This window comes from Cuculus canorus, chromosome 12, assembly GCF_017976375.1.
Source record: "Cuculus canorus isolate bCucCan1 chromosome 12, bCucCan1.pri, whole genome shotgun sequence".
In the NCBI taxonomy this organism is placed as follows: Eukaryota; Metazoa; Chordata; class Aves; order Cuculiformes; family Cuculidae; genus Cuculus; species Cuculus canorus.
In genome coordinates, this window is record NC_071412.1 from 17549933 (window position 1) to 17575551 (window position 25619).

Consider the following 25619-nt stretch of genomic DNA (forward strand, 5'->3'; position numbering starts at 1 on the left):
CTCCCTCTGCACCCTCCCCTACCCTCCATCCATGGATCCAGCTCCCTGTGCAGCCCCCCTTCCCTCCATCCATGGATCCAACTCCCTCTGCAGTCCCCCCTTCCCTCCATCCATGGATCCAGCTCCCTCTGCATCCCCCCCTGCCCTCCATCCATGGATCCAGCTCCCTGTTCAGCCCCCCTGCCCTCCACCCCTTCCCAACCCGCCCACGTCCCTGCATTCCCCCCATTCACCCTCCCGTTCCCATCGTTCCCTTCCCCTTCCGGGCGCCGCTGCCGGGGTCGCGGGTTCGAGTCCCGCCCCGTCCGGTTCCCGCAGCGCTCGGCTCGCAGTCGCCGCTGCTCTCGGGACGGGGTGGGGTAAGCGCAAGGGCTCGCTGTTGCCCCTTCGTTCTCTTTGTCACTGGCAGCCCCTTCCTAACGCTGCCCATTGGAAAATCCCACCTTCTCTCACAGGGGAAACCTCTGGATTAATCGTTGCCTAGTAATTAGTAGTGCAGTGGGTGTTTTCCTTGCATTAATCTTAATTAGTTGCAGGTCATAGAGTCATGGAGTGGTTTGGGCTGGAAGGGACCTTAAAGCCATCCAGTTCTGGATGGAATCGGGGAGGGAAATGTGCTCACTTCTTCCTTTAGGATGAAGCTAAAGGAAGCCCTAGAAACCTTGACCTTTTAAGAAACGTCTATTGGGGAGCAGTGGAAAAGCAGTGGCAGGAGCAAGGGGGTGCGCTTACATATCATAGCATCATGGAATGGTTTGGGTGGGAAGGGACCTTAAAGCCCATCCAGTTCCATCCCCTGCCATGGGCAGGGACACCTCCCGCTGGATCAGGGGCTCCAAGCCCCATCCAACCTGGCCTCGAACACCTCCAGGGATGGGGCAGCCACCACTGCTCTGGGCAACCTGGGATAGTGTCTCACCACCCCCATCATGAAGAATTTCTTCCTAAAATCTGATCAAAATCTTCGCCATTCCAATTTAAAGCCATTCCGTGTCATCCTCTAACTCCATGCCCTTGTAAAAAGTCCCTCCTCAGCTTTCTTGTAGGTCGCATTCAGATACTGGAAGCTAAATGCATGAAGCATGGAAGCAGCCTGCTGCAGTCCCTGGCCATCCAATTATTCCTGCCAACCCGATCTCCTTCTGTAACCAGGTGACCAGCTCAGCCGGTGAGGGAGAGGCTTTGTGTGCTGTCTGCCTGCACGTCAGTGAAGCCTTGGACACTGTCTCCCACCTTAGCACCCAGCAGACCTTAAAGACCTTCCAGTTCCAACCCACCCTGCCATGGGCAGGGACACCTCCCGCTGGATCAGGTTGCTCAAAGCATCTTCATTGGACTGAATGACTTTGTCCAAGCTTAAATCTGTGTCCTTGGGAATACAGGGCTGTTGGAGCCCTGCTCTGCTAACCTCCCTCGGAGGCACCGTTAATCAAGTGGATTTTTTTTTCCTATGATTGTAGAGTTTGTTCAGATGATTGAAGCATGGAGCCCTCCTCGCCGCCAGAATCCGTGTTTCCAGCAGAAGAGAGCTCACCTGTGCCACAGAGAAAGCGCCATATCCTGGTGGGTGTGACGGGAAGTGTGGCTGCCCTGAAGCTGCCTCTCCTCATCAACGAGTTGCTAAAAATCCCTGGGGTGAGTAAATCCACTGGTGGAAGCCTCAAAAACTGGATGTTACCCCGTTCCTCATTTTGAGGAAAGGTCTGATGCCATCTGTTGAAATGAAAAATTCCTCTGGCTTTGAGCTGTTCAGTTTAAACATTTGTTGGGGGTTGTTCAGCCTGGAGAAGGGAAAGCTCCAGGGAGACCTTAAAGAAGCCTCCAGTACTGGGAAGAGCTCCAGGAGGGGCTCTTGGTCAGGGAGTGCAGGGACAGGATGAGGGGCAATGGTTTTCAGCTGAAAGAGGAGAGATTAAGATGACATCTTAGGGAGAAATGTTTTGCTGTGAGGGTGGGGAGGCCCTGGCCCAGGTTGCCCAGAGCAGTGGTGGCTGCCCCATCCCTGGAGGTGTTCAAGGCCAGGTTGGATGGGGCTTGGAGCAACCTGATCCAGTGGGAGGTGTCCCTGCCCGTGACAGGGGATGGGAACTGGATGGTCTTTGAGGTCCCTTCCAACCTGAACCATTGGCAGGGTGGTTTTGCCCTCATTGAACTTGTACATCTCCTCCTGGTATAAGCACCTATTCCTGCCTTTTGTTTAACCTCTTGGGAGGTCTAGAATGTGTGTGCAGCATTGATTTACACCTTCCAGGTTGTTACTACCCTTGCTGTAAGGAAAAAGCATGTGGTGTCCATGAGAGGATGCTGTGGGCGACTCTTCTGCTTGTTGTGTTGTCCTTGGCCAATTCCTTCTGGATTTCGAGTGGCCTGGCAGGAATACAGTGACAAAAAATCACAACATTGGCTAGGCATAAAGAAAGGAGACAGTGAGTGTTTCTGGAGGTGAAATGTGTTACTCTCAAGGCTACAGGGCGTTGTCTGGAGTTGGAGGTTTAAATCATTTCCTGGTGGCCCTGCCAGGTACGGTGCCGTTTAACAGAGGAGTGGCTTGTGCTCACCTGCAGCGCTTGTTACTATCTGTGTGTAGAGATTTTGCTGTCAAAACTGGGGAAGCTATGATAAAATCGTACACATGCCCTTAGCTTGAGGTGACTGTGACGGCAGAGTCCTCTGACAGAGACCAACAGCATCGCCTGAACACCAGAGAGCAGCGTTGCACTGAAGTTTGTTGGAAGGAATTCTATTGAGTCTAAACTGTCTGCAGGGAAGGAGCCTGAGTGTGGCCGCGCTGAGTGCACTGTGTAAGCAGAGACAGAACCACAGGCAAATAGAGAGAGCGCCAGGTAAACAGGAGGAAGAACTGTGTAGGCTAAAGTGGTCTTGAGAACACCGATTCCTTTCCAGCAAAGCTGGAGGGACTGGAAGGACTTGCTCAGAACAATGGAACCAGGAGCCCATCCCAGCAAGAAACTTTAGTTAGGGAGAATATTTAACTAACAGAGCAACTTTTTGGAGTCAGCGCCCCTCAGAGTCCTTGAATATTTTTTACTTACAGCTGTAAGATTAAAATACCGCTGACAGTCACGACTGTGAAAGACTTCTCATGCAGACCTGGTGTGCTCGTGGTGTTTCAGAGCACAGACGTGCCCGCTGACACTGTGCCTTGCTCTTCAGAATCGCTGTGTATTTTGCAGGCTGCGAGTTTGACACCTCCCCGAACCCCTCAGAGCAGCGTTAGCACCTTTGTGGGTGTCGCTGCTTGGCTCCGAACATCTTCCTGTGAGGTGAGGTTAAGGTGGGAACAATGTGGGTGATTGTTGTGAACGTGATCTTCATGTTTGGAAGCCCTGGAAGCTGTGGTTCTGAGCGGGGGTCACCTGAAAACCAGCAGGCGGTGGGAAGAGGCGGAGAACCAAATGTGTGGTACCAAATACTGGTGCTGTGTGCAGATGCATTTCCCATTACTTCTTCTTCAGGATATGGGAAGAATTGGTGAAGACCGTGATATACCAAGGCTGGGATTTTCCATGGCTCCCCAGCTGTTATTCTGGTCATGTAAGGTGTAGATAATTAACACAGCTCCATTCCTAGTCACTGAGATAGTGACGGAGAGATAGGTTTTGTCACTTCAACCGCCGCTGTTGAGCTTTGTGGAGGTTGGAGGTTTTCAGCTTTAGCAAGAGCTTACAGAGTGCTTTATCAGTTTGGTACCTCAGGCCACAGTCTTCTAGCGGGAAGGAGTTGTTGGTGAGGCTGTTTTCTCCCCATCCCTCTGTTGGGCTAACAGAGCTCTGCAGTGGGTGAACTCTGCACTGTGAACTGCTTGAAGGAGCGGACTGAGATTGAAAGTAGCAAAACGACAAAGAGTTGGTTTTTTATTGTAGTCGGTGGCCTGAGGTGCATCTTCCACAATAACAGTCTTTTCATAGAATCATAGAATCATTAAGGTTGGAAAAGACCTCTAAGGCCATACAGTCCAACTGTCAGCCCAACACCACCCTGCCCACTAAACCATGTCCTGGAGTGCCATGTCTACAGGGATGGAGACTCCACCACTGCCCTGGGCAGCCTCTGCCGGTGCTTCACCACTCTTTCAGTAAGGAATTTTTCCTAATATCTGATCCAAACCTCCCATGGCGCAATTTGAGGCCGTTTCCTCTTGTCCTATCACTTGCTACTTGAGAGCAGAGACCAGCATCCGCTTCACTACAACCTCCTTTCCGGAGCTGTAGAGAGCGATGAGGTCTCCCCTCAGCCTCCTCTTCTCCAGCACAAACAGCCCCAGGTCTATCAGCTGCTCCCAGAACTCCTGGGCTCCAGAACATTTCCCAGCTCCGTTCCCTTTCTCGGATGTGCTCCTCCCCATCGGTAGGCTTTGCACTGAGCCCCAACTTGGCCACCTTGACCCTCAGGAGTCCTTTTGATTACTCAGCACTGTGTTTGCTCTTGGCAAAGAGCTTCCTCTTGGCTCTGAGCGTGGAAGAGTGATCCTGCGAGTGCTATGTAGGTGTGCCACCCCGCGGCAGTCCTCGAGGTGGTGGCAAAGGGATTCCACTGAGGCAAGATCGTGGAATCATGGTATGGTTTGACTTGGAAGGGATTTCAAAACTCATCCAGTTCCAATCCCCTGCCATGGGCAGGGACACCTCCCACTGGATCAGGTTGCTCCAAGCTCCATCCAGCCTGGCCTCGAACATCTCCAGGGATGGGGCAGCCACCACTGCTCTGGGCAACCTGGGCCAGGGCCTCCTCACCCTCACAGGAAAACATTTTTTCCTAAGATGTCATCTCAATCTCCCCTCTTTCAGCTTAAAACTCTTCCCCCTCATCCTCTCCCTGCACTCTCTGATCCAGAGCCCCTCCCCAGCTTTCCTGGAGCCCCTTTCAGTAGTGGAAGTTGCTCTAAGGTCTCCCCGGAGCCTTCTCCTCTCGCAGCTGAACAAGCCCAGCTCTCAGCCTGCCCTCCTGCTCCCTTTGGCAGGTGTAGTTTGAGATGGAAGGGCAGCTTTCACAGAGCTTTGATTTGCTGCTTGTTTTCTCTCTGAAGCTCCGTGCAGAACGGTGTCTCATGCTCACCCACACTCCTCTCTGCTTTCCTGCTATGAACTGTGACGGATCACCAGTTTCAGGGTGACATGGAATGAGCCGTCAGCTCCTGTGAGCACCTGCGGTGTCCTGCTCTTTCGGCTGTGAATTGGGGCAAGTCCTCTGAGAATCCACATCGCTTTCAAAATCTTTGCTCTTCAAGCCCTCCTCCTCTACTCAGCTTGGCAGGATTCGCCACGAGTCTAACCATGGGTCTGTCTTTCTTTCCTGATTAGCTTGAAGTGAAGGTGGTCACTACTGAGAGAGCAAAGCATTTCTACAATGCTCAGGAGATTCCTGTCACCCTCTACGGTGATGAAGATGAGTGGCAGGTGAGTTGTTCTTCTCCAGGGGCTTCTGTCCTGTCCCTGCTAGCCACATGTTTTGCGATTCAAGTAGTTTTGCCATCCACTGGATCACACTTCAGAAAGACACAAGTGTTCCTCTGAGTTTCGTTGCAAGAGACCACATCCATTTATTTTTTTATCCTGTGCCAAGACTCACTTGTTTGCTCTATTAACATGTGCTTTGGAATAGTGGTTGACCCCTCTCAGCCTCTCCTGAGAAAGATGCACCAGTCTCCTCATCATCTCCTTGGCCTCTGCTGGACTCTCTCCAGTTGTTCCTTGTCTTTCTTGAGCTGAGGGGTCCGGAACTGGACACGAGGCTCCAAGAAAAGGCCTCACTGGGGCAGAGCAGAGGGAGAGGAGAACTCCCCTCACCCTGCTGGCCACACTATTTATGATCCATCCTGGGACAATGCCCAAGAAGCTTTCTGGCTCGTCTAGGAGATCGATTTCTGGGTCCCAGGGTGCTACAGTTCCAGGCAAAGCTGTTTGCGAGGAATCCTCTGTGGGGAAGAAGTGCAGGTCAGGCTTCGAGGTCTGTGGGCACACTGGAAAGCAGGAATGGAGCCCTTTATAACACACGGAAGGGTGGGAAATGAGCCTGCTCAGCAACTGCTTGTGAAATATCTTACTCTGAAAATAAAAATACAATATTCAGTGCTTCTAGAAAAAAAATAGAAGTGAGTGGAGGAGCTGGGAAAGGCGTCAGGGAGCACCAGCTTTTGGATGCCATCTTTTTGTTGTGGTTTTGAATGACTCAGAGAAGAAGCGGTTTGTGGCCCTGATGCAGCTCTTGCTGGCCTGTGGTTGTGTGGGTCCTCTGGGGATTAGGCACCTGGTGCTCTTTGCTGCTTCTCTTGATGCTTTCCCAGTTAACTGCTCTCTTAAGAACAGACCACGACCCTCCTGAGCAACACAGAGCTTTAGGAAAAATAGAAATATTCACTTAAGACCCTGGAGAGGAGGGAAGCACCCAGCTGGCTAAACCTGATCCATCCTAGAGAAAGCCAACGGGACTGTTCCCTCCTGTACTTAAAGGGTTTCATGAAATGATTTGGGTTGGAAAGGACCTTAAAGCCCATCCAGTTCCAACCCCTGCCATGGGCAGATGTGAAAGGATTTTCACCAGCCTGCAGGTAACTCTGCAGCTGAGCAATGATGTGAATGGGAAGTGTATGGGGAAAGCTCTTTCCTGTGAGTTGAAATCTGCGGTTGTTGGACGTGTACGTGATCTCTGTGGGGAAAGGATCCCCATTTGTAGAGCAGCGAGCACATTGGTTCAGTCCGTTAACTGTGCTCCCTAAACATCGTTAAACACAGCCTGCACTGGATGAGGGGGTGGAATCAGCAAAAGGAGCACTGCAGCTGCAGTCCCCGGTTCCCTGCACGGTTGGATCTTGCTTGATGCAAGAGTAATTTTTTTCCCCCTTAACTCTATGTGATGGTTACTAATGTGGGATTGATAAAGTGGCTGTTGCTCCCAGCATTCGTTGTAAGGGTTCACTGCTCTGCATCTTGTCTCGTTCACAGCTGTGGAAGGGCCGCTCGGACCCCGTCCTGCACATTGAGCTCAGGCGCTGGGCTGACCTCATGTTGGTGGCACCTCTTGACGCAAACACGCTGGCAAAGCTTGCCAACGGCATCTGTGACAACCTGCTGGTGAGTAACTGGCGCTCTGCCTGAGAGTTCTCTCACCTCCCAGCACCAGACTGTTTGACCTTTCTTTCATGGAAACTCTTGTGCTTCTGCAGCACCGAGAACAGTGAGATTTGCATGTTCTGCTCCCACTTCATATGCTCCTCTCTCTCTTCCTCCAGCATTGTTCCCTTGTTCCTTCTCAAACCATGGTTTTTTCCTTCCCTGACCTGCATCGCTTTCCACTCCTTGGCTCTGTCAGTCTCTTCTGTTATTCCCCAGCCCCTGCTCTGTGCCTTTCCTGCTCTTTCTGATGGGTTGTATTTCTCTCTGTCTACCTCCACCCTCTCTCCGTCATGCATGTACACACACACACGCATACACAAACACACTTGCACTCACTTCTGAGTTCCTCTCTGCATTTTTGAGATGCAATCTGGAAAGACACCTGTGAGATCAGATAAAAACTGTTTACTTCCTGCTTCCTCACCTCCTCCATCACCTAACAGTACAGAAATTTGAACATGCTCCCGCTTAAGTTGCCCTCCATTTTCAGCTAGAGGGGATTTTGCTTGTTAAGGCTTGTTTTTCTGGTGTTAAAAGTGCTCTGGCTAAAAGGTTCTTTGGGAAGTGTATTTGCCTGCAGAAGTGGTGGCTGCTCCATCCCTGGAGGTGTTCAAGGCCAGGCTGGATGGGGCTTGGAGCAACCTGAACCAGTGGGAGGTGTCCCTGCCCATGGCAGGGGATGGGACTGGATGGGCTTTGAGGTCCCTTCCAACTCAAACCATTCCATGATTCTGTGATACAAGAGAGTCTGCTTCTCTGTTGGGTGATGGTGAACGCTTGGTGTCCAGGCATTAGGTCTTCGTTAAGAGAAGTCGTAAGCATTACCCACACGGAAGACCTACCAGGAAGCTGCAGATCTGCAAATGTTGCTGTGATGCATCAGTAATTCAAGGAGCCCAAAACTAGGAATGGAAGGCAGCACTCCAGCTTTGGCCAAGGAGTCCTGCGTGGCCAACTCAGTTGTTCAGGCAAGAGGGAGTGTGTATAAATGAACAAATTACACCCAAAGCAACAGCCCTCGTCTGTGCGAGCAGCTCGTTGGAGATCTGAGAGAAGCCAGGAGGAGCTGTGGGAGGGACAAGGAGCGCCTTGTCCTTCTGGGTCTCCTTGGTGCTATCGATGTGGTGGTGGTCACAGAGGGAAGAGCTCAGGAAGGGTGTTAGAGACGCACAGCTTCACAGACTCCTGCCAGCCTTTGCGGGGTGCCTCGTGGAGGTAAGAAATGGCTCCAGCAAAGGACAGCAAGCGCTGGAGGTGCCGGCTGGCAAGTTAGAACAGATCCTAGCAGACTTTCTTGTGCTGGGAAGGGTTCAAACCACAGGGCATAAAAAAGGATGGGCAGGGTTCTTGTTAGAGCTGAGCAAAGACTGTTTGGGCTGTCGCTGCCTGGGAAGCTCCCTTTTCATGGTTTGAACACTGCTTGGCTTAGGGAATCTGATGGACATGGCATGAAGAGCAACCAGCATTTATCTTTTTAAAGAGATGAGGTGATACTGGGTTATCAGGAAGCTCTGCGTTCCTGAGGGGTCCACTATGATTCCCTGTAGCACACGGGAGCTGCTGAATAGTTTGTAATCTACCAGCATCTTCTGCAACAGCTCAGATGTGTCTGTGTTATTTGTATTCTGAAAGCAGCAACGCTTCCCTTGGGAAGGAGCTATGGATCCAGTTGGCATATCATTTAAGAAATCTCACTTGCCAACTTTTTGTGTTTATCCCGAAAGCTGGCTCATCAGAAGTGTTGCCGGGGATTTCTCTGCAGCCGATAGAATCCGTGTTCCCCCTCAATCTCCCTCGATTTCCCCATAGGCTGGCAGCCTGCATGCCTCGTGTTCCAGCTTGGTTTGCTCCAGCTTGCTTGGCTCCAAGCTAGGGTAGGATGGGATTTATCCTCTTTATAGCCTCCCTTGTCTTTCTTTCCTGTCAGGCCTGAGCTTTGCTGGAATGGGATACAAATCAACCAAGGATCTGCCTGCGGCTCAGCCCAGCTGCACTGACAGATGAAGGCTTTTGGGACACGCAGTCAGGGAAAGTGATACAGCAAAGTGATGAGAAGGAACAAGGAAAGACAATCCCTCTCCGAGCTGAACCTCTTGGCTTCTCTTGCAGACTTGTGTCATCCGCGCTTGGGATCTGAGCAAACCTCTGCTCTTCTGCCCAGCTATGAACACGGCCATGTGGGAACATCCCATCACGGCTCAGCAGGTGGAGCAGCTGAAAGGCTTTGGCTACACGGAAATCCCCTGCGTGGTGAAGAAACTTGTGTGCGGAGATGAAGGTCAGTCCTTTTGCATGAGGAGAGATTGAGATGAGATCTTGGGAAGAAATATTTCCCTATGAGGGTGGGGAGGCCCTGGCCCAGGTTGCTCAGAGCAGTGGTGGCTGCCCCATCCCTGGAGGTGTTCAAGGCCAGGTTGGATGGGGCTTGGAGCAACCTGATCCAGGGGGAGGTGTCCCTGCCCATGGCAGGGGTGGGACTGGATGGGCTTTGAGGTCCCTTCCAACTCAAACCATTCTGTGATTCTATCATGCGCAAGTGCTGCTCTGATCCGAAGGGACAGGTATCCTTTTGCCATGTGCACTTCAAGATGTTGGACTCTGGGGAGCAAATGCTCACTGTCAGGGGCTGTAGAAACAAACCCTGGCTTTGCTCCGTGCTGGCTGATATTTACCATTCTTGTACATTAATTTTTAAGTAGTCCTTAAGAGCCCATCCAAGCCAGGCTTTCAAACGAGGCGTTAGATAGTTCTGCTATTTAAAGGAAATACTCCTTCAAGGGGAAAGATCAATGAGAAGGGAGGCTTTGCGGTGAGCATTATCAGCCTAGGATTTGTGTCCCCTCACCTCGCCCTCTGTTGTGACTGTGGCCTGTTTTCATCCTGCCTCAGTTTCTCATCTATAGCAGGGGGATCGTATCTCATCCCCGCGAGCAGACAGTGAGAGTAAGCGCGTTGCAGATGTGGCTGAGGGTGTAGCTGGACACGCGGTTAACATTTGTTGTGCTGTGTTGCCTGGGTTACTTTCCAACTTCCCAATTGAGTTTTGATTTGGGGTTTTGACATCAGACTTGTTTGGGAGGTGAAGGAGGCGAGTAGGGAAGGTTGTCACGCTCAGTTCCAGAAGACTTAACTTGCAATGCTAAGAAATTCTACTGAAACGATCTCGATTGTATTTTAGGAGCTGCTTTAACTGGAGGGATTTTGACTTTTGGGAGGGTTTGAGAAGGTTTTTATACAAGCAGTTTGGGTGAATGGATTTGCTTTTTAATCTAAATTTTCTTAGACAAATTGTCTGTAAGATGCTGTCCCGTTCTAGCTGTAAGAGCAGATCTGTTACCACCTGCACAGCAGCGCACTCGTACTTTTGTTTAACCACCCCAACTCTAGCAGGATTTTAACTGCTTAGTTCAATACAGTCTGTGGCCTTAAAAAGTTCTTCGTCGTTAAACTCTAGGGGTGATTTAGTTTCTGATTTCTTAAGCAGGTGCAGTGCTTCTAGAGAGTGTTTTCTTGTAGCTCAAGACTAAGAAATGTTTACAGTTAGGTAGGTGTAGTCAAGTAACTCAGGCATCAGTTGAAATATCCCGGACGGTTATACTTCCACTGGGATTTTAGACCTGATTAGATCCAATTTCTTACGTACTTGTAATAATGTTAAGGGAGAACGCCCAAAAGAGGTCATTCTGTGCAGACATTTTGGCAGAAGTGGAAAGGCCGTCTGATGTAGCTTTATTTTTCCCCTTCATCTGTTTTTGGACCTATATAAGATCTCCATTCCTGTAGTGTGCAGCTGAGTGCTTACTCATGTGAGTTCCTGCTCCTGAGGCGGAGCTGTTGCCATCCCTGTTTCACAGATGGGGATCTGAGATGCTCAAGGGCTGCCTGAGTTGACTCACCAGTACAAATGGAATTAGAGTTGGATGGGGAATGTGATTCCCACCGTCTCCTGCTCTGCCCCTTTCCAGGGGGTTGCTGCCCTCGTGACGGGGATGTGTGAGCCATGTGAGAAGCAGCACGTGAATAACTGTGGTTTGTAGCTCAAAACGGCAAAGTAAACCGGCTTTGATCAGGAGTACACCAGTGTCATTTGGGAGCTGGTTTGTATCCAGCTCAGCTGCTCTATTGGGAGAACAAACTCCTAACGGAGCTTCTAGGAGAGGGAAGGTACAGACGGCTGCGGCGGTGGTAGCCACATCCAACACGACTCCCCTTGTGTTGGTGAGTCAATTCACAACAAGATCTTTCGGCTGGCAAAGCAGAATGTAGGAAAATTATGGCAAAACAGTAGTTGTGGTTTAACTCCAACTGGTGACTGAGCACCACAGAGCCGCTTACTCGCTGCTCCACAGTGGGAGGGGGTGAGCGAATTGGAAGGGCAAGAGTAAGAAAAGTCGTAGGTTGAGATAAAGACAGTTTGACAGTGGAAATAAATTGCAAGGAAAAGGAAAATAGCAAAGAGAGAGAAATGAAACCCAAGAAAGACAAGTGATGCAAATGAACGCAATTGCTCACCACCAACCGGCCGATGCCCAGACAGGCCCTGAGCAGCAGCTTCTCCGCTCCAGTCTTTCCCCGGTTTTATCGTTAACCATGACAGTATAGCATATGGGATATTGTTCAGCCTGGAGAAGAGAAGGCTCCAGGGAGACCTCAGAGCAGCCTCCCAGCACTGAAAGGGGATCCAGGGAAGCTGAGGAGGGGCTCTTGATCAGGGAGTGCAGGGAGAGGGTGAAGGGGAACGATTTTAAGCTGAAAGAGGGGAGATTGAGATGAGATCTTAGGAAGAAATGTTTTCCTGTGAGGGTGGGGAGGCCCTGGCCCAGGTTATCCAGAGCAGTGGTGGCTGCCCCATCCCTGGAGGTGTTCCAGGCCAGGTTGGATGGGACTTGGAGCAACCTGATCCAGTGGGAGGTGTCCCTGCCCATGGCAGGGGGTGGGACTGGGTGGACTTTGAGGTCCCTTCCAACCTAAACCATTTCCATGGATATCCCTTGGGTCACTGGGATCACCTGTCCTGGCTGGGTCCCCTCTCATGTCCTTGTGCACCCCCAGTCTCCTCACTGGTGCGTGTGCTGAGAAGCAGAAAAACCCTCAACTCTGCACGAGCCCTGCTCAGCATTCACTAGAACATCCCTGTGTTATCAGTGCTTTTTCCAGCACACTCCCAAACCTCGTCCCCATCCTAGCTACTATGAAGAAAATTAACTCTATCCCACTCCAAACCAGCACAGCAGAAATGCCTTCCACATCTCTGAAGACCCAGGACAGACTTTTTCCTCCTTTCCCTTCTGTTTTTCAGGCCTCTCACCCCACAGCTGCTTCTTCCACGCTCATTTCGGGTTTGTGGGTTTCATCCTCAAAGGGGTTTGCCCAGCAGGTAGCAAAGCTCACACATCTGGTGTAGAAGAAAGGAGATTCAGTTTGCACCAGTTTTGTCTGTTGGCATTGTGGTTTGTCTCGCTATAAAAGGGATTTATCTTCCTCCACTCCTGCGGCTGCGCTCACCTGAAATGGGCCAGATCCTGACTCCCACTGAGTTCCTACTTTTACAGGCTTTACCTGATTCATTTTTCTTAGTAAATGGGTGCTTTTAGACATAGACTCCCGTTAAAAGACAGTTAAAATAACGAATTAAATTGACAATTAAAATGTTTTCTTGATTGGACAGTTAAATGTAAGCTACTGGGTGCTGGCCTTGATGGTATCTGTGTGCCATGATATAAAGAGAGCTTTGAGAGGTTCTGTGCCCCATGTGGTCCTGCAGCAATTTGCCTTTGGAAAAACGTTTCCAAGCTGTTGGTGTCTTCATCATCCTTGGCTCTGGAGCCTGGCACACTGGGAGATTCCTCCCTGTAGGCCTGAGCTGTGCCATAAGACAGGCTGCTTAGCAAGACTTTGCTCTGCTGAACCTAGAATCCAGCTGTGAACTGGCAAAGGTGTTGAGGAAGTCAGTGGTGGAGGACAAAGGCCTTGGAAATGCTCGTGAAGGGTGTAGCTCTGCCAAACCGGGCAGAGGCATTCAGGGCATTTGTTGTTCGGCAGGACCTGTAGGCTGCTGCTCCTCACTTTGAGATTGGAAGGGCGCAAATCTTCCTGAGGCTTGTCAATAGGATTCTTTAGACCTCTGGGGATTTGCAGGTCTGGAAAAGGTGTGGTGGAGAATGAGTCTTCCTTCGCAGGGCAACCCAGTTTTCTTCACCTTCCGAAAGTACCGTTCTTCATCACAAATCCTCAGTCACATCCAGTTACACCTTCTGCCCCAGACAAGGCTCAGGTGGCTCATCTACATTGGCAAACTGAGGGTTTGGGCAGGTTCTGCCCCCAGAGAGCACCTCTCCCTCCTCATCAGGATGGCTTTTCCCATTCCACCCACCTCTTGCCTGCCCTTAAGTTCATAGAATCATAGAATCACTGGGTTGGAAGGGACCCACTGGGTCATCGAGTCCAACCATTCCTAACACTCTCTAAACCATGGCCCTAAGTTGTTCCTGTCCTGTTCCTGCTGTTTAACAGTTCATCCGTGCGCTCGCTAACCCAACTGGAAGCAGACCAGGGAAAAGGAGGAAAACAAAACCTCCTAGAACTACTTTCTGGTGAACTATAAGGCATGTATTTTGAATTATAAGAGCAATTAGCCAGCAGGACAAAAGATCAATAGAGACTCCAACTTTTCAGTCTTCCAATGGAGAAAAATGCCAGTGGGAGAAGTTCCTTTCCTCAGCCTCAAACAAATTACAGGAGTGAATGGACTGAGTGCTGAGTTCGGTACATGAGGTTGGACAAGATGATTTAATGATCTTTGGCCTGAAAACGCTGAACCCAGGTTTAAAAAGTGTTTCAGAGGGAAACGACAGCACAGTGTAGATTAGATGTTCATGGCAGCTGATTGGTCCAGCAGGAAAAGCTATTACATTTCCTTCTGTCCAGCACTCAGCCTTCTCGCCTTCTCCCATGGGTCAAGCTGGTGTGAATCCAGGTCGGCTTTCCCTAGCGTGGCTCTAACTGCAGAGTCTTGGTATAAATTCAACATCTTTTTGCTAAGCAAAGGCCGTTTCAGAAGGGTACTGAACACACACAGGGTGTTGACAGTGGAGAAAGGAGGTGGAATAGGGCATTTTGCTCCGCACACACTTCCTAGGCCGCTTTGATGGCCTTGCCCCCAGGGCTGTGTGTGCTAAGGTGCGGTCAAGGGGCAGGTGCAGATACCTCTGGAGATGATTCAGAATGTGAGGTGCTTATTAAGGTCGTATGAGTTGCCTTTTGAGGTTTCCTGCCTCTCTCCATTAACTGTCTGAGGAGCTTGTGCTCCTGCTTACACTTCTGAGCCAAACAAAGTTAGCACGAATACTCTTCTCGCTCCCCTCCCCTGATGGCATTCAGCCGTGCCACAAAACCCCTGCAGAACCAGGTGGATGAGCAGATCCTCTGCTTTCTGTTGGCTGAGTCATGAGGAACGCGCGCGGGGATACTCGGTGAGTTTTGCCGTGCCTTACTACTGTTGTACACCTAATTTTCCACAGCGGTGCAGCATGTGGAGGAGCGAGGAGGTGGGACAGGGGAAGCACGTGCCTCACGCCGTCTCTGCGGGGCCTGAATTTTGCTGTGTGGTTTTGCTCTTGCCCTCCAGGTCGAGGTGCCATGGCAGAAGTGTGGACCATTGTGGAGAGCGTCAAACGGATCCTTGAAGAGCAGGACTTGCCAACGCACAGCTGATGGTTTGGCACGTAAACGGTGTTTGTTTGCCTCCTGGATGACTTGAAACCAACAGGAAGCTGAGTCGAGGTGGCATGCGTCCCTGTAGTGTCCTCTTCAACCGAAGGAGTGAAACGGTTGTCTTCCAGGTGGTGCCAAACTAAAATGCGGTGCCTCACTGCAGATGTTGGCAAACCAAAGGCTAGAATATGCTTCTTTAGTGTGGGAAAACTCTGTGGTATCTTGCAGAGAGGGGTTAATGTTCCAGGAGGCCACTCGGTATTTCACACGTGCTTCTGTCTGAGAAGGAATTGCCCAAGTACTTCAGGTATGGTGGTTGCCCAAGGGCTGCTTGAGAGGAGAACGCTGTGCAAGTCCTGGTGTTTGGGATAATGCCATCCCCATCCAGCCTGTCGGTGTGGAGATGTCCCTGCTCTCCCAAAGCCTGGGCTGTAGCTGTGCTGCCTGCACCTTTCCAGCAGGAGTCACTGTCCAAAAAGCATTTCCCCTCCAGGAACTTTATAAAAGAGACCTTTTCATCCTGCTCCTGAAGAATTGCCTCTTGTAGCTGCTCTGGGCAGGTTTGTGCCTAACGTAATTACTAAATCCTTGCATCTGCGTGCTGTTTGTATCAGAAATGGGGGAAAAATTGACTGAGAGTAGTTTAGCCTTTGTCCTTTTGCCTCTGTGGACTGGATAGGGATGCAGGCGTCAACTGTGAACCAAAATGACACCTGCCCACGTGGGTTCTCTGGGTAGGAAACGAACAGGCTGGGCCCTTATGGAAAGCCAGGGCCGGTGTTTCCCAAGGGAATGAAGTCAAACTTTGCCTATGATAGTCCTTTTGGGCTTGAAAATTAACTGAGTGACATGAAAATATGGGGAAATCCTGTGACCCCTTGGGCCAGACTGGCCAGGGCTCTCCCAGTCCAGCTTTGCCTTGGAAACGAGATTCATCTCCTAAGGGAATGGGGCAAACCGAGGCTGTCGAACACGTTGCTGTAGCAGAGCGCTGCTGACCCAGAGAGTTTATTTTTAACTGGACCCAGCCAAATTTGAGGCCTTCGGTACAGAATGTGCATCCTGCCTATGGGGGCAACCTTCAGCCTGCTGCGCACGAGGGGAGAGGTTATCGGGGTATGTTTGCCTTTCTTATCTGTTCCACACAAATAAAAACCTCTGAACTTTCTCATTTTTGACTCTTCCACTTACTGAGAGCCAGGGATTCAGAGCTCCTGGGCACCAAAGCAGACGGAGCCTCATGTGAGCAGAGCTTGTGGCTTACGGGAAGGACCTTAGTGGTACCCTGGTCGTGAGCTTTGCGCTTTGCAGAGGAGGCTTTGTGGTGGGACCTGCATCATTTGCTCAGGTTCTTAGCACAGCAAAAGCTATCCATCTAGCAGAAGATCATAGTTTTAAGATGATTGAAAGCAGTAGAAGTGATGCTGTTTGCTTTCCGTGAGGTTTGTAGTGAATGGTGTTTCTCCTGCTTACAGAGAAATAAGTGTTTGTAGAATCATACAATCATGGAATGGTTTGGGTTGGAAAACTCATCCATTTGTAACCCCCTTGCTATGGTCAGGGACACCTCCCACTGGATCAGGTTGCTCCAAGCCCCATCCAACCTGGCTTTGAACACCTCCAGGGATGGGGCAGCCACCACTGCTCTGGGCAACCTGGGCCAGGGCCCCCCTCACACACACAGGAAAACATTTCTTCCTAAAATCTCATCTCAATCTCCCCTCTTTTAGCTGAAAACTGTTTCCCCTCCTCTCCCTGCACTCCCTGATCAAGAGCCCCTCCCCAGCTTTCCTGGAGCCCCTTTCAGTACTGGGCGCTGCTCTGAGGTCTCCCTGAAGCCTTCTCCAGGCTGAACAATTCCATCTCTCTTAGCCTGTCCAGTGTTCTGGTAGTTAGAACTGTAACTCAGCCTTGGGGCTTCCCCTTTGGCTCTGCCGTGGGTATCTTGTGTGGCTACAGTTGCTTATCCTTCCGCCTAGCATGTGACTTGATAGTGCAGAAAAATGGACAATAAGCTTCCTCATACCAGTTTACAACACCGTGTCCTTGATAAAAGGGTTCGTTACAAATCTGGTTTGCTGGCTTAAGCTGCTCCGGAAACCTTGGCAGGGATTGCCTGGCTTCTCCTGGCACCACAGAGCAGACAGAAAAGTGTACAGCACATGCTGGAGCGCACGAGCTCTGATAGCTCTGCGGAAAGGGGTAACGTGGCCTTTTTAGATCCACAATTTATGTCGGGTTTCCTGATCATATGTGGATCTGGTGTTTGTGATGCAGCACCAGGCTTGGTAGGCTGATCTGTAAAGGCAGAAGAGATTGGTATGATGAGAGCCCTGTTAAGAGGCTGAAACTGAGGCTTGCAAAGATCTTACAGATTCCTGAACAAAGAGCTTTAATTCTTTGTCCTGCAAATATATAAGGCGGCAAGGGAAATGTCTGGGTGTGCAGAGCCTGAGGGAATGAGGGGAGTGCTTTGTAGTGGCCGAAATAGCCACAAAGAAACCTCCTGGGTGGAGGACACCACTTTTGGCTGTCCCATCTCTGCTGCAGGAACAGGTACTAACTGCCGCTGGATGATCCTCTGCTTGATTGCTGTCATTTCTAATTGGAGGCAGGTGGTGATAGCGCTATGGGTGGGGATAAACCTGTGCCCACACCGCCTGTCCTTCAGGGCAAATAGAAGAAACTGTTAAATTCTTTTTTGGAGGCAAAGGGCTGAAGCAAGAGCAGCTTCCACCCCTAGCGCAGGCATGCGTCCCCACCCATGACGAGGAAGGTGCTGGCAGCCTGCAGGCAGGAATGCTTCCCTGGCTGCTCACTATGGAAAGGAAGAAGAAAGAGATGCTGGGGAAGCCCTGTCTGCCACCATAGAATGGCTTGAGTTGGGAGGGACCTTAAAGATCACCTAATTCCAACCCTCTGCCATGGGCAGGGACACCTCCCACTGGATCAGGTTGCTCCAAGCCCCATCCAACCTGGCCTTGAATCCCTCCAGGGATGGGGCAGCCACCACTTCCCAGGAGTTGTTTGGCTGTAGGAGGGCACATGGGGACGATGCCTTTCTAGGACAAGGCTTGGGGTGGTGAGTGAAGGACCCGCTTCCCATCATGTTCAAAACCAGGGCTTGGTAAATAGGTGCTGCCAGCCTCGCTGCTGCCAAACCGGGACGGTGGCCTCTGGCTGGTACCGAGATCGCAAAGAGGTGTCAAGCAATGACTTCCTTGAAGCTGACATCTCCATCCCTCGCTGCTCCCTGTGTTTCATGTTGGTGGAGGAGGCCCAGGACGCTGCCTGCATGCTTATTCTTTTCCTTCAGCTCTTCTTTTTAAGCTGTGTGCTGATTTTTTTTGTTTCCCACTAAACTGATGACCAAGGCAGTATCCCTGCGAAACCTGCCACATTGCAGTTTCATTCATGCTGCTTAAAACTGTTTCTCTCAGCACTGGCTTGGGAGCAATAAAGAGCTGAGACAAAAGCTCAGCTAAGGCAGCAGCCCTCCTCCTTTCCTGCGCTCAGACACAGCCTCACCTCGCCTTGGACATCACTCTGAGCATCCAGCTGCTTTCCCTCATCCCAAACTTGATGTGATCCCTTTGCTGCTTGGCTTCCTGGAGTCCTGGAGGAGGATGGAGATGCCATGGCGTTGCTTTGTATCCAGATGTTCTATGTCCGAGCACGGTGCTTTGATTAGGAGTTGGCTACCCAGATGTCATGTTCTTTTGCTGTCACTTGGGATTTGGGAAGGGACAGCTCTGTGGCTGTGGGGACATCTCTCTGCAGGACAGCTCTCCATGGGACAACTGTCCACAGGGATAACTCTCCAGAAGGACTGCTCTCCGTGGCCAACTCCCCACGAGGACTACTCTCTGTGGGACAACTCTCCACAGCCAACTCTCCACAAGGACAACTCTCCACAGGGAGCTATTAGAGTTACGGTTAGGTTTAAGATTAGGTTTAGGCTTAGGGCAGGGGTTAGTGTTGTCCCACAGAGCTGGCCATGGAGAGTTGTCCTAGACCCTTTGAGATGGAAGGTGCATCATCCCATGTGCCTGTCCCATCCCACACTTTTGTACTGGGAGCCAGCAGCAACAGTAAAGGCACAGGACCAAACTGCAGAAAAACTCAAGTTTAAAATCCCCAAGTGACAAACCCTTTTAGACTGTAAGCGGTCACATCTCCCCCTGGTTTTGAGACCTGTGTGCAGCGGCTTCACACCCCGCGGCTCCGGATTTGACACCTGCCTGCAGCGAGCTGGGCGGTGGGGTTCACACCTCCATGAAGCTGCCGGCTGCCCTGCCCACCTGGCGAGTGGCAACGCCGCTTGCTTCGTATCTTAGAAAGCACAGGGCGGCAGGAAGCATTTTTTCTTCCCTGACCGCAGCGGGGCTGGGTGCTGGGAGAGGACGATGACTGCTGAGCGGTTATGAATGGGTGGTGGCGCGGGAGAAGGTGGGGGTGCTCCTGCAGGTTGGCTTGCCCTGCTCTGGCAGGAGGAAAGCTTCCTTCTGAAAGATTAATGGTATGGAGAGGGGCTCTTGATCAGGGGGTGCAGGAACGGGATGGGGGGAAAGGTTTGAAGCTGAAAGAAGGGAGATTGAGATGGCCTATGAGGAAGAAATGTTTTCCTGTGAGGGTGGGGAGACCCTGGCCCAGGTTGCCCAGAGCAGTGGTGGCTGCCCCATCCCTGGAGGTGTTCCAGGCCAGGTTGGATGAGGCTTGGAGCCCCTGATCCAGTGGGAGGTGTCGCTGCCCATGACAGGGGCTTTGAACTGCATGGGCTTTGAGGTCCCTTCTAACTCAAACCATTCTATGATTCTGCTGGTCTCCCCCTGCGCTTCCTCTTGGGCATCAGGTGTTTCTGCTGCAAGCAGAACCAGAGGAAGGGATCCAAAGGGATCGCAGCAGTCCCAGCCTCTGCCCTCATGATTCTGCCTTCCATTTCCATCAGGTTTTCTGCCTCTCCAGCCCCCACAGCTCAGAAGATGTTAGAAAGCAACCAACCCACCGTGGCCCGCAATACGTTGGGTGCTGAAGGACCCAGCACCACTCGGCACAGACTCCTTGGCACCAGCTATGCCCATAGCTTGGCTTCAGCGGTGGCAACCGTGCAATTAGAACTTGCAGGTGCAGTGCTCTTACCCTGGCCAGCAGCCTTAGTGAATAGTTTAAAAATTGTTTCCAGGAGTAATTGAGCTTAATTAGAAGCTTGAATTCCCCGAGGCTGTGCTGCTCAGGGATTCTGCACTTGTCCGGAGCCAGGCAAGGGCTGGAGGTGCTCAGAGTTATGTGGACAGAAGGAAATCATCCAATTTGGGGAGGGGCTCTTCCTTAGGGAGTGCAGGGATAGAAGGAGGGGGAACGGTTTTCAGCTGAAAGAGGAGAGACTGAGATGAGATCTTAGGAAGAAATGTTTCCCTGTGAGGGTGAGGAGGCTGGGAGAGCCTTTCTCCAGGCAAGTCATGGCCCCGGAGCAGCCTGAACCCCTGTGCCTGGCTCTGATTTCTGTTTCGCTTGATTTACACAGGTTGCTTGGGTGGTTTATAGCTTTGGAGAAATATGATTCACAGACTCGAGCCTGATTGGCACGGGGGAAGAATGGAAAGCCACATCAACCTGAAGGAATGTGCCGGTAGAGAGCCCAACCTGCAGCTGGCAGAACCCCCAGGAGCAAGGAACACGCTTAAAATGGGACAAAAAGGTAACACATGCCCAAAAAATACTTGGAAACCATCCATCCCAGCTGTAGGAAATCACAGCTTTACTATTGTCCCCCAAACCTGCTGCAGCTCTGAAGCCGTCAGCACAGTCAGATGTGGAGGGATGCTCCCTAACAGGGAATCATTTGTGGCCTGAGTTGGTGTTGTGGCTGCATGGTGCTACGTGGTTGCTGCTCCAGACCACTGCATGGCTTCCCTGAGAATGAGGAGCCGGCTTGGGGTCTGGGAGCAATCCCAGCTGATGGGGAAGCAGCCTTTGATGGTTTTGAGCTCTCTCATGAGTGGCAATGGAGGAAAGCATCGTCCTTTTGTCCCCTCGCTCTGCCAGATGCATGGAGAGGGAAGCCAGTGCTGTGCCAGTGCTGTGCCAAGGCTTCCTTTGATTACAGCGGTGGGAAAACCCTGACCCTGACCTGGGAGCTGCCTGCGAGCATCAACTCTGGTGCAAACACGTTCGGACCTGACAAATGCTGCCCTTTTCCAAAGGCTGCGGCATTTGACTGCTCACACGGCAAGGGGAGATCACAGCCAATAAAGCCACGGGTTGCAGGGTGAGTTTGTATGTCAGAGAGACCTTCAGCTCGGGAATGGAGATGCTGGGGTGCGGGCAGACCTCTGCCCCTTGCTCCACTCAGGGATAACCCCTCGGCTGTGCCTGCTGGCGGGGAGTTCCTCCCTTGCAGCATCCCCAGCAGCAAAACCCCTGCATCCTGCGCATCCCCAGGGCAGGTTTGGCTCTTGGGTGCCCTGGGTGGATGTTACTCACAGCAGCATTTTTGCCTCGATACGAAATTGCTCTTAGCAGGAAGGATTTTTCACCAAAAGGGTGCGGGCAGGGTGCGGCCCCGAGGCTGGCAGGAGCTCCCGGACGCCTCGAGTCAGTGAACCCTGCAGGTCGCTTCAGCAGAAAGTCAATATTGACCCTTTGCCAGCATTCACATGCATCGTCACTAAAGTTACCAGAAGCAGAACAAAGCCCCACGCTTCCCTCCAGCACCAGCTGTGTTCACTGATTCTTCAGATTAATAATAATAATTAAATTGTTGTATTTATTGGGGCTTTATTAGAAGTCAAAGGTGTGGGAAAAGCCATGGAGAAGCAGAGCTCCACCTTCTGCTCTGCTTATTTTTTTGTTTTCTCTTCCTCCCCTTACCCATCTTCCATCCTCCCCCAGAGCATCCGCCTGAGCTGGACCACCACAGGGGGACCATCGCCCATCCCCACCATGTCCCCAGCTCCTCGCAGGGCACCACGTCTCAGGACATGTGAATCGATGGCACCCTTGTGGTTTAAAAACTAGAAATAAAAGCTGAAGCGGTTTGAAGGCTCGGTCTCGAAAGGGGGAAGGTGGCGGGGGAGCGGAGAGGAACCAAAACCCACCATTGGAGGAAGAAGCGGAGTGGGGAAGGAGAAGTGAAAGCAGCTGTGATTACTGAAAGCCCCGATGTGAAAGAGTGGGAGCGCTATCTTTGGGGCTTTCACTTCCCTGTCTGGGCAAATTTTCTTGGCTTCAGTCTATTTTTCCCCCTACTCTGCTCTCTGCTTATAAAGTCCTCTTGGCGTGGGTGGGGTTGGTGCTCCATCCGTGGCGGGGATTGGAGAGGATCGAAGCTAGGGGCTGCAGAGCATCTCTGCCACGGTGGGGTTTGAGGGCACTACTGAGCATCCCTGCCACGGTGGGGTTTGGGGGTACCACTGAGCATCCCTGCCACGGTGGGGTTTGAGGGTACCACTGAGCATCCCTGCCATGGTGGGGGTTGGGGGTACCACTGAGCATCCCTGCCACGGTGGGGTTTGGGGGTACCACCGAGCATCCCTGCCATGATTGGGTTTGGGGGTACCATGGAGCATCCCTACTGCAGTCAGACTGGGGGGCCACCTGCTTCCTGCTGGTGATGCAGATGTGTCCAAGCTGCATCACCCCTCCATCCCCTCTCCCAAAGAGGACAGCCACGCCACCAGTCCCTGGTGCATGGCTATATCCATGTGTTGTGCTTCTGAATTAGGAGACGTTTTAATCTGTTAAGTGGGCTTTGTCTCCCGTTAATCTCTGGCCTCGGATATGTCATGTAGGAGCACAGGCCTGGTAGCCGGGAGAGTGGGATGCTTTGGTACATCAAACATCTCACTAAAAGCCATTTCTCTTTAAGATGAAACGCTGTCACTAAGGGTTGAAAGTGCTTCCAGTCAGGTGTAGAGCAAGTGTTTTCTTTCTCAAAAAATTAGAGAGGTGATGGATGGCCAAGACCAGATGTGTGCGTGGTGTGGAGAGGCTCTGGCATCGGACTGATGTAGAAAAGAAGCGTACAGCCATGAAAAGCAGTGATGCTCCCAAGCTCCCCCTTACCTGTCCTTATCGCTGCTGCCTCTATGCTTAGCTTTGGGCAATGAAAGCCGGCAGGTATTTATGCCCAATTAATTAAACCAGTACATTTCCCACCCCCTTAGTCCTGGAAAGCGTCGGTGTAACCTGGCCGTGACCTCCACTGGGGTGTTTGGCTGCTTTCTGTGTGGGGAGAAGCCTGCTGTCCTCTGTGGGACCCCAACCTGGGCTTAAAAATTAAGCCTGGGATTAGAGGTTAGCCTGGGATGTGCTGAAGCCGGCTGGGGTGAGTGCCTCGCTGTCCTGAGTCAGCAGAGCGGCTGCATGGGGCAGAGCGAGAGAGGAGCACTGTTTTGGGTGCTGCAAGGAGCTTGTTGGCTCCCAGGCTGAGTGAACAGTCCGGAGCTGGTCCTCTACATCCATCTGCAGAGTTGTAGGGGACAGAAAGCACTGGGTACCGTGTTAAAGAATTTGTTCAGGTGGTGGGTAACTCTGGGTTTGCTTTATTCACAACTCAGAGGTGGGACATCACTTCAGGGAGCGGCAAAGACCCACAAAAATCGCACACACGTGACATAATGCAACAGGTCTTTCCTTTGAGAAGTTCTTGGTGTACTTCATTCTTCATTAAGCTAAAAATCTATAAAAGTCATCCATCTTCGCTGTTCTTTATCGTCTCTGTTCTCCTTCAGAAGGAGACTCGGGTCATAAAAGTCACTTATCTTTTCTTAGAAAATGTTTTTCATTTCTGCCCACCTTTTGCACTTCAAAGAAAACCCTCAGGTTGTTCCATTAACCTATACTTGATCTATGTCTAGACTTAAAATTAAGTAACCTTTTCTAAACGCACTATTCTTTTATCATGTCTTAAATCTATAACCTTTCTGTCGGTTCAGCTGGACTGGGTTTCAAACCAGCCACGGGAAGGGCTGTACAGGTGACAACCGAATAGCCTTACCATGGTTGGTAGGGAAAGATTCATCTATAACACCTGTTTCTATTATTTTCTCATACAATATTACATCCATTAAAGTTGATATGGCTAAGGTGTAGCTCAAAAAGTAAGTTTTCTTTCACATACCGCCAAGCATCTCTGCCAGAGTGGGGTTTGGAGGTACCAACAGGGCAGAGCGAGAGAAGGTGAGGAGCGTGGTTTTGGATGCTGCAAGGAAGTTGCTTGTTGCGGGGCTCAGTGACCAGCTGGGACTTGGTCCTCTGCATCCGTCAGTGGAGCTGAAGGGAAAAGAAAGTGCCAGGAAATCTTTGGAGTAAACCTTTAGGCTGGTGTAACGATTCATGGGGGCTGGGCTGAGCCGTCGGTGACGGAGGATGCAGCCCTCCAGACAATGAGATTTGGTTTCTCTCCTGGATGACAGGGAGTTATTATGTATTTATTATTAAATATCCCCACAAGCTCAGTACAAGCACCTTGGAGGGACTCAGGAGCCCTGATCCTGGATCCTACTTCTTACATCTGTGACTACCAAGCATCACCTTTGGCTACTAACTAAGTGAACCATGCTTGTAGAGTCCTACTGCAATGGGGCTGCTCACACCAGCCCCAGTGTTACAAATGGGGACGTGGTGAGGGGTGAGCAGGGAGGTGAAGATGCTCTGGGATTGCACCGGCACGAAGCCCTGCTCCCAGCTTGTCCTGCCTCTGCAAAATACACTGCTTCTCCTTGCTCTTTCCCTGGCTCCTGTTGCAGACGACAGCTCCTGGTTCACCCTGTACTGCAGCGTAAAGCATGAAGGCCAAGCTGTCCCGCATCTTGAAGGCAAAGATAAGTATGAGAAGCTCAACATGAGCCATCAACGAGTTCTCATAGCCCAGAAGGCCAACCGGATCCTGGGCTGCATCAAAAGCAGTGTCGCCAGCAGGTCAAGAGAGGTGATTCTGCCCCTCTATTCCTCTCTTGTGAGACCCACACCTGTGTCCAGTTCTGGAGTCCTCAACATAAGAAGGATATGGAACTGTTGGAATGGGTCCAGAGGAGGCTACAAAGATGATCTGAGGGCTGGAGCACCTCCCGTATGAGGACAGGCTGAAAGCGCTGAGATTGTTCAGCCTGGAGAAGAAAAGGCTCAGAGGAGACCTTATAGTGACCTTCCAGTAGCTGAAGGGGCTACAAGAAAGCCGAGAGGGATGGTTTACAGAGGCTGGTGGTGATAGGATGAGGGGCAACGGGTATAAACTGGAGAGGGGCAGATTTAGACTGGACATAAGGAAGAATTTCTTCACTATGGAAGTGGGGAGGCCCTGGCCCAGGCTGCCCAGAGCAGTGGTGGCTGCCCCATCCCTGGAGGTGTTCCAGGCCAGGCTGGATGGTCCTTGGACAGCCTGATCCAGTGGGAGGTGTCCCTGCCCATGGCGGGGGGGTTGGAACTGGATGGGCTTTAAGGTCCCTTCTAACCCAAACTATTCTCTGATTCCCAAAACACAGGGCTCCAAAGGGGTGGGAAATCACCATCCCTCCCTCATACACCCATCATTTTCAGCCTCCTTCAGGATTTCTGACTTTAAAACACCCAGAGCCTGTCCTCATACCTGCAAAAACCTCCAGCTGAGCTCTCCCCAGGGCCGCCTGCTCTGCATTTAAAGCCTTGCTTTTCTCTCCTGACTCTTCCTTTAATGCTGCGGGGTTAATTTGGCCCCTGTATTTCCTACATACCAGCCTCAAATCTCATAATTAGCAGATCAACAAAATCAATCCTATTCCAGAGGTGGAAGAA

General features: G+C 51.3%; 1 protein-coding gene across 9 annotated transcripts in view; it reads left to right on the forward strand.

Moving 5' to 3' along the window:
* Positions 1–265: 265 nt before the first annotated feature.
* PPCDC (phosphopantothenoylcysteine decarboxylase) overlaps positions 266–25619 on the forward strand; it is a 29642-nt gene continuing 4288 nt past the window's right edge. Inside the window, exons 1-8 of one of the 9 annotated variants that reach the window (XR_008451862.1) lie at positions 399–1312; positions 1461–1635; positions 5322–5417; positions 6963–7091; positions 9243–9411; positions 20371–20544; positions 20892–21114; positions 21738–22103. Coding sequence is in view for 7 of the 9 variants with exons in the window: in XM_054077635.1 (XP_053933610.1) it covers positions 1483–1635; positions 5322–5417; positions 6963–7091; positions 9243–9411; positions 14761–14846 (633 nt within the window). In the remaining 2 variants the exon portion in view is untranslated. The other 8 variants (XM_054077635.1, XM_054077633.1, XM_054077636.1 and 5 more) reach the window with 8 other exon arrangements.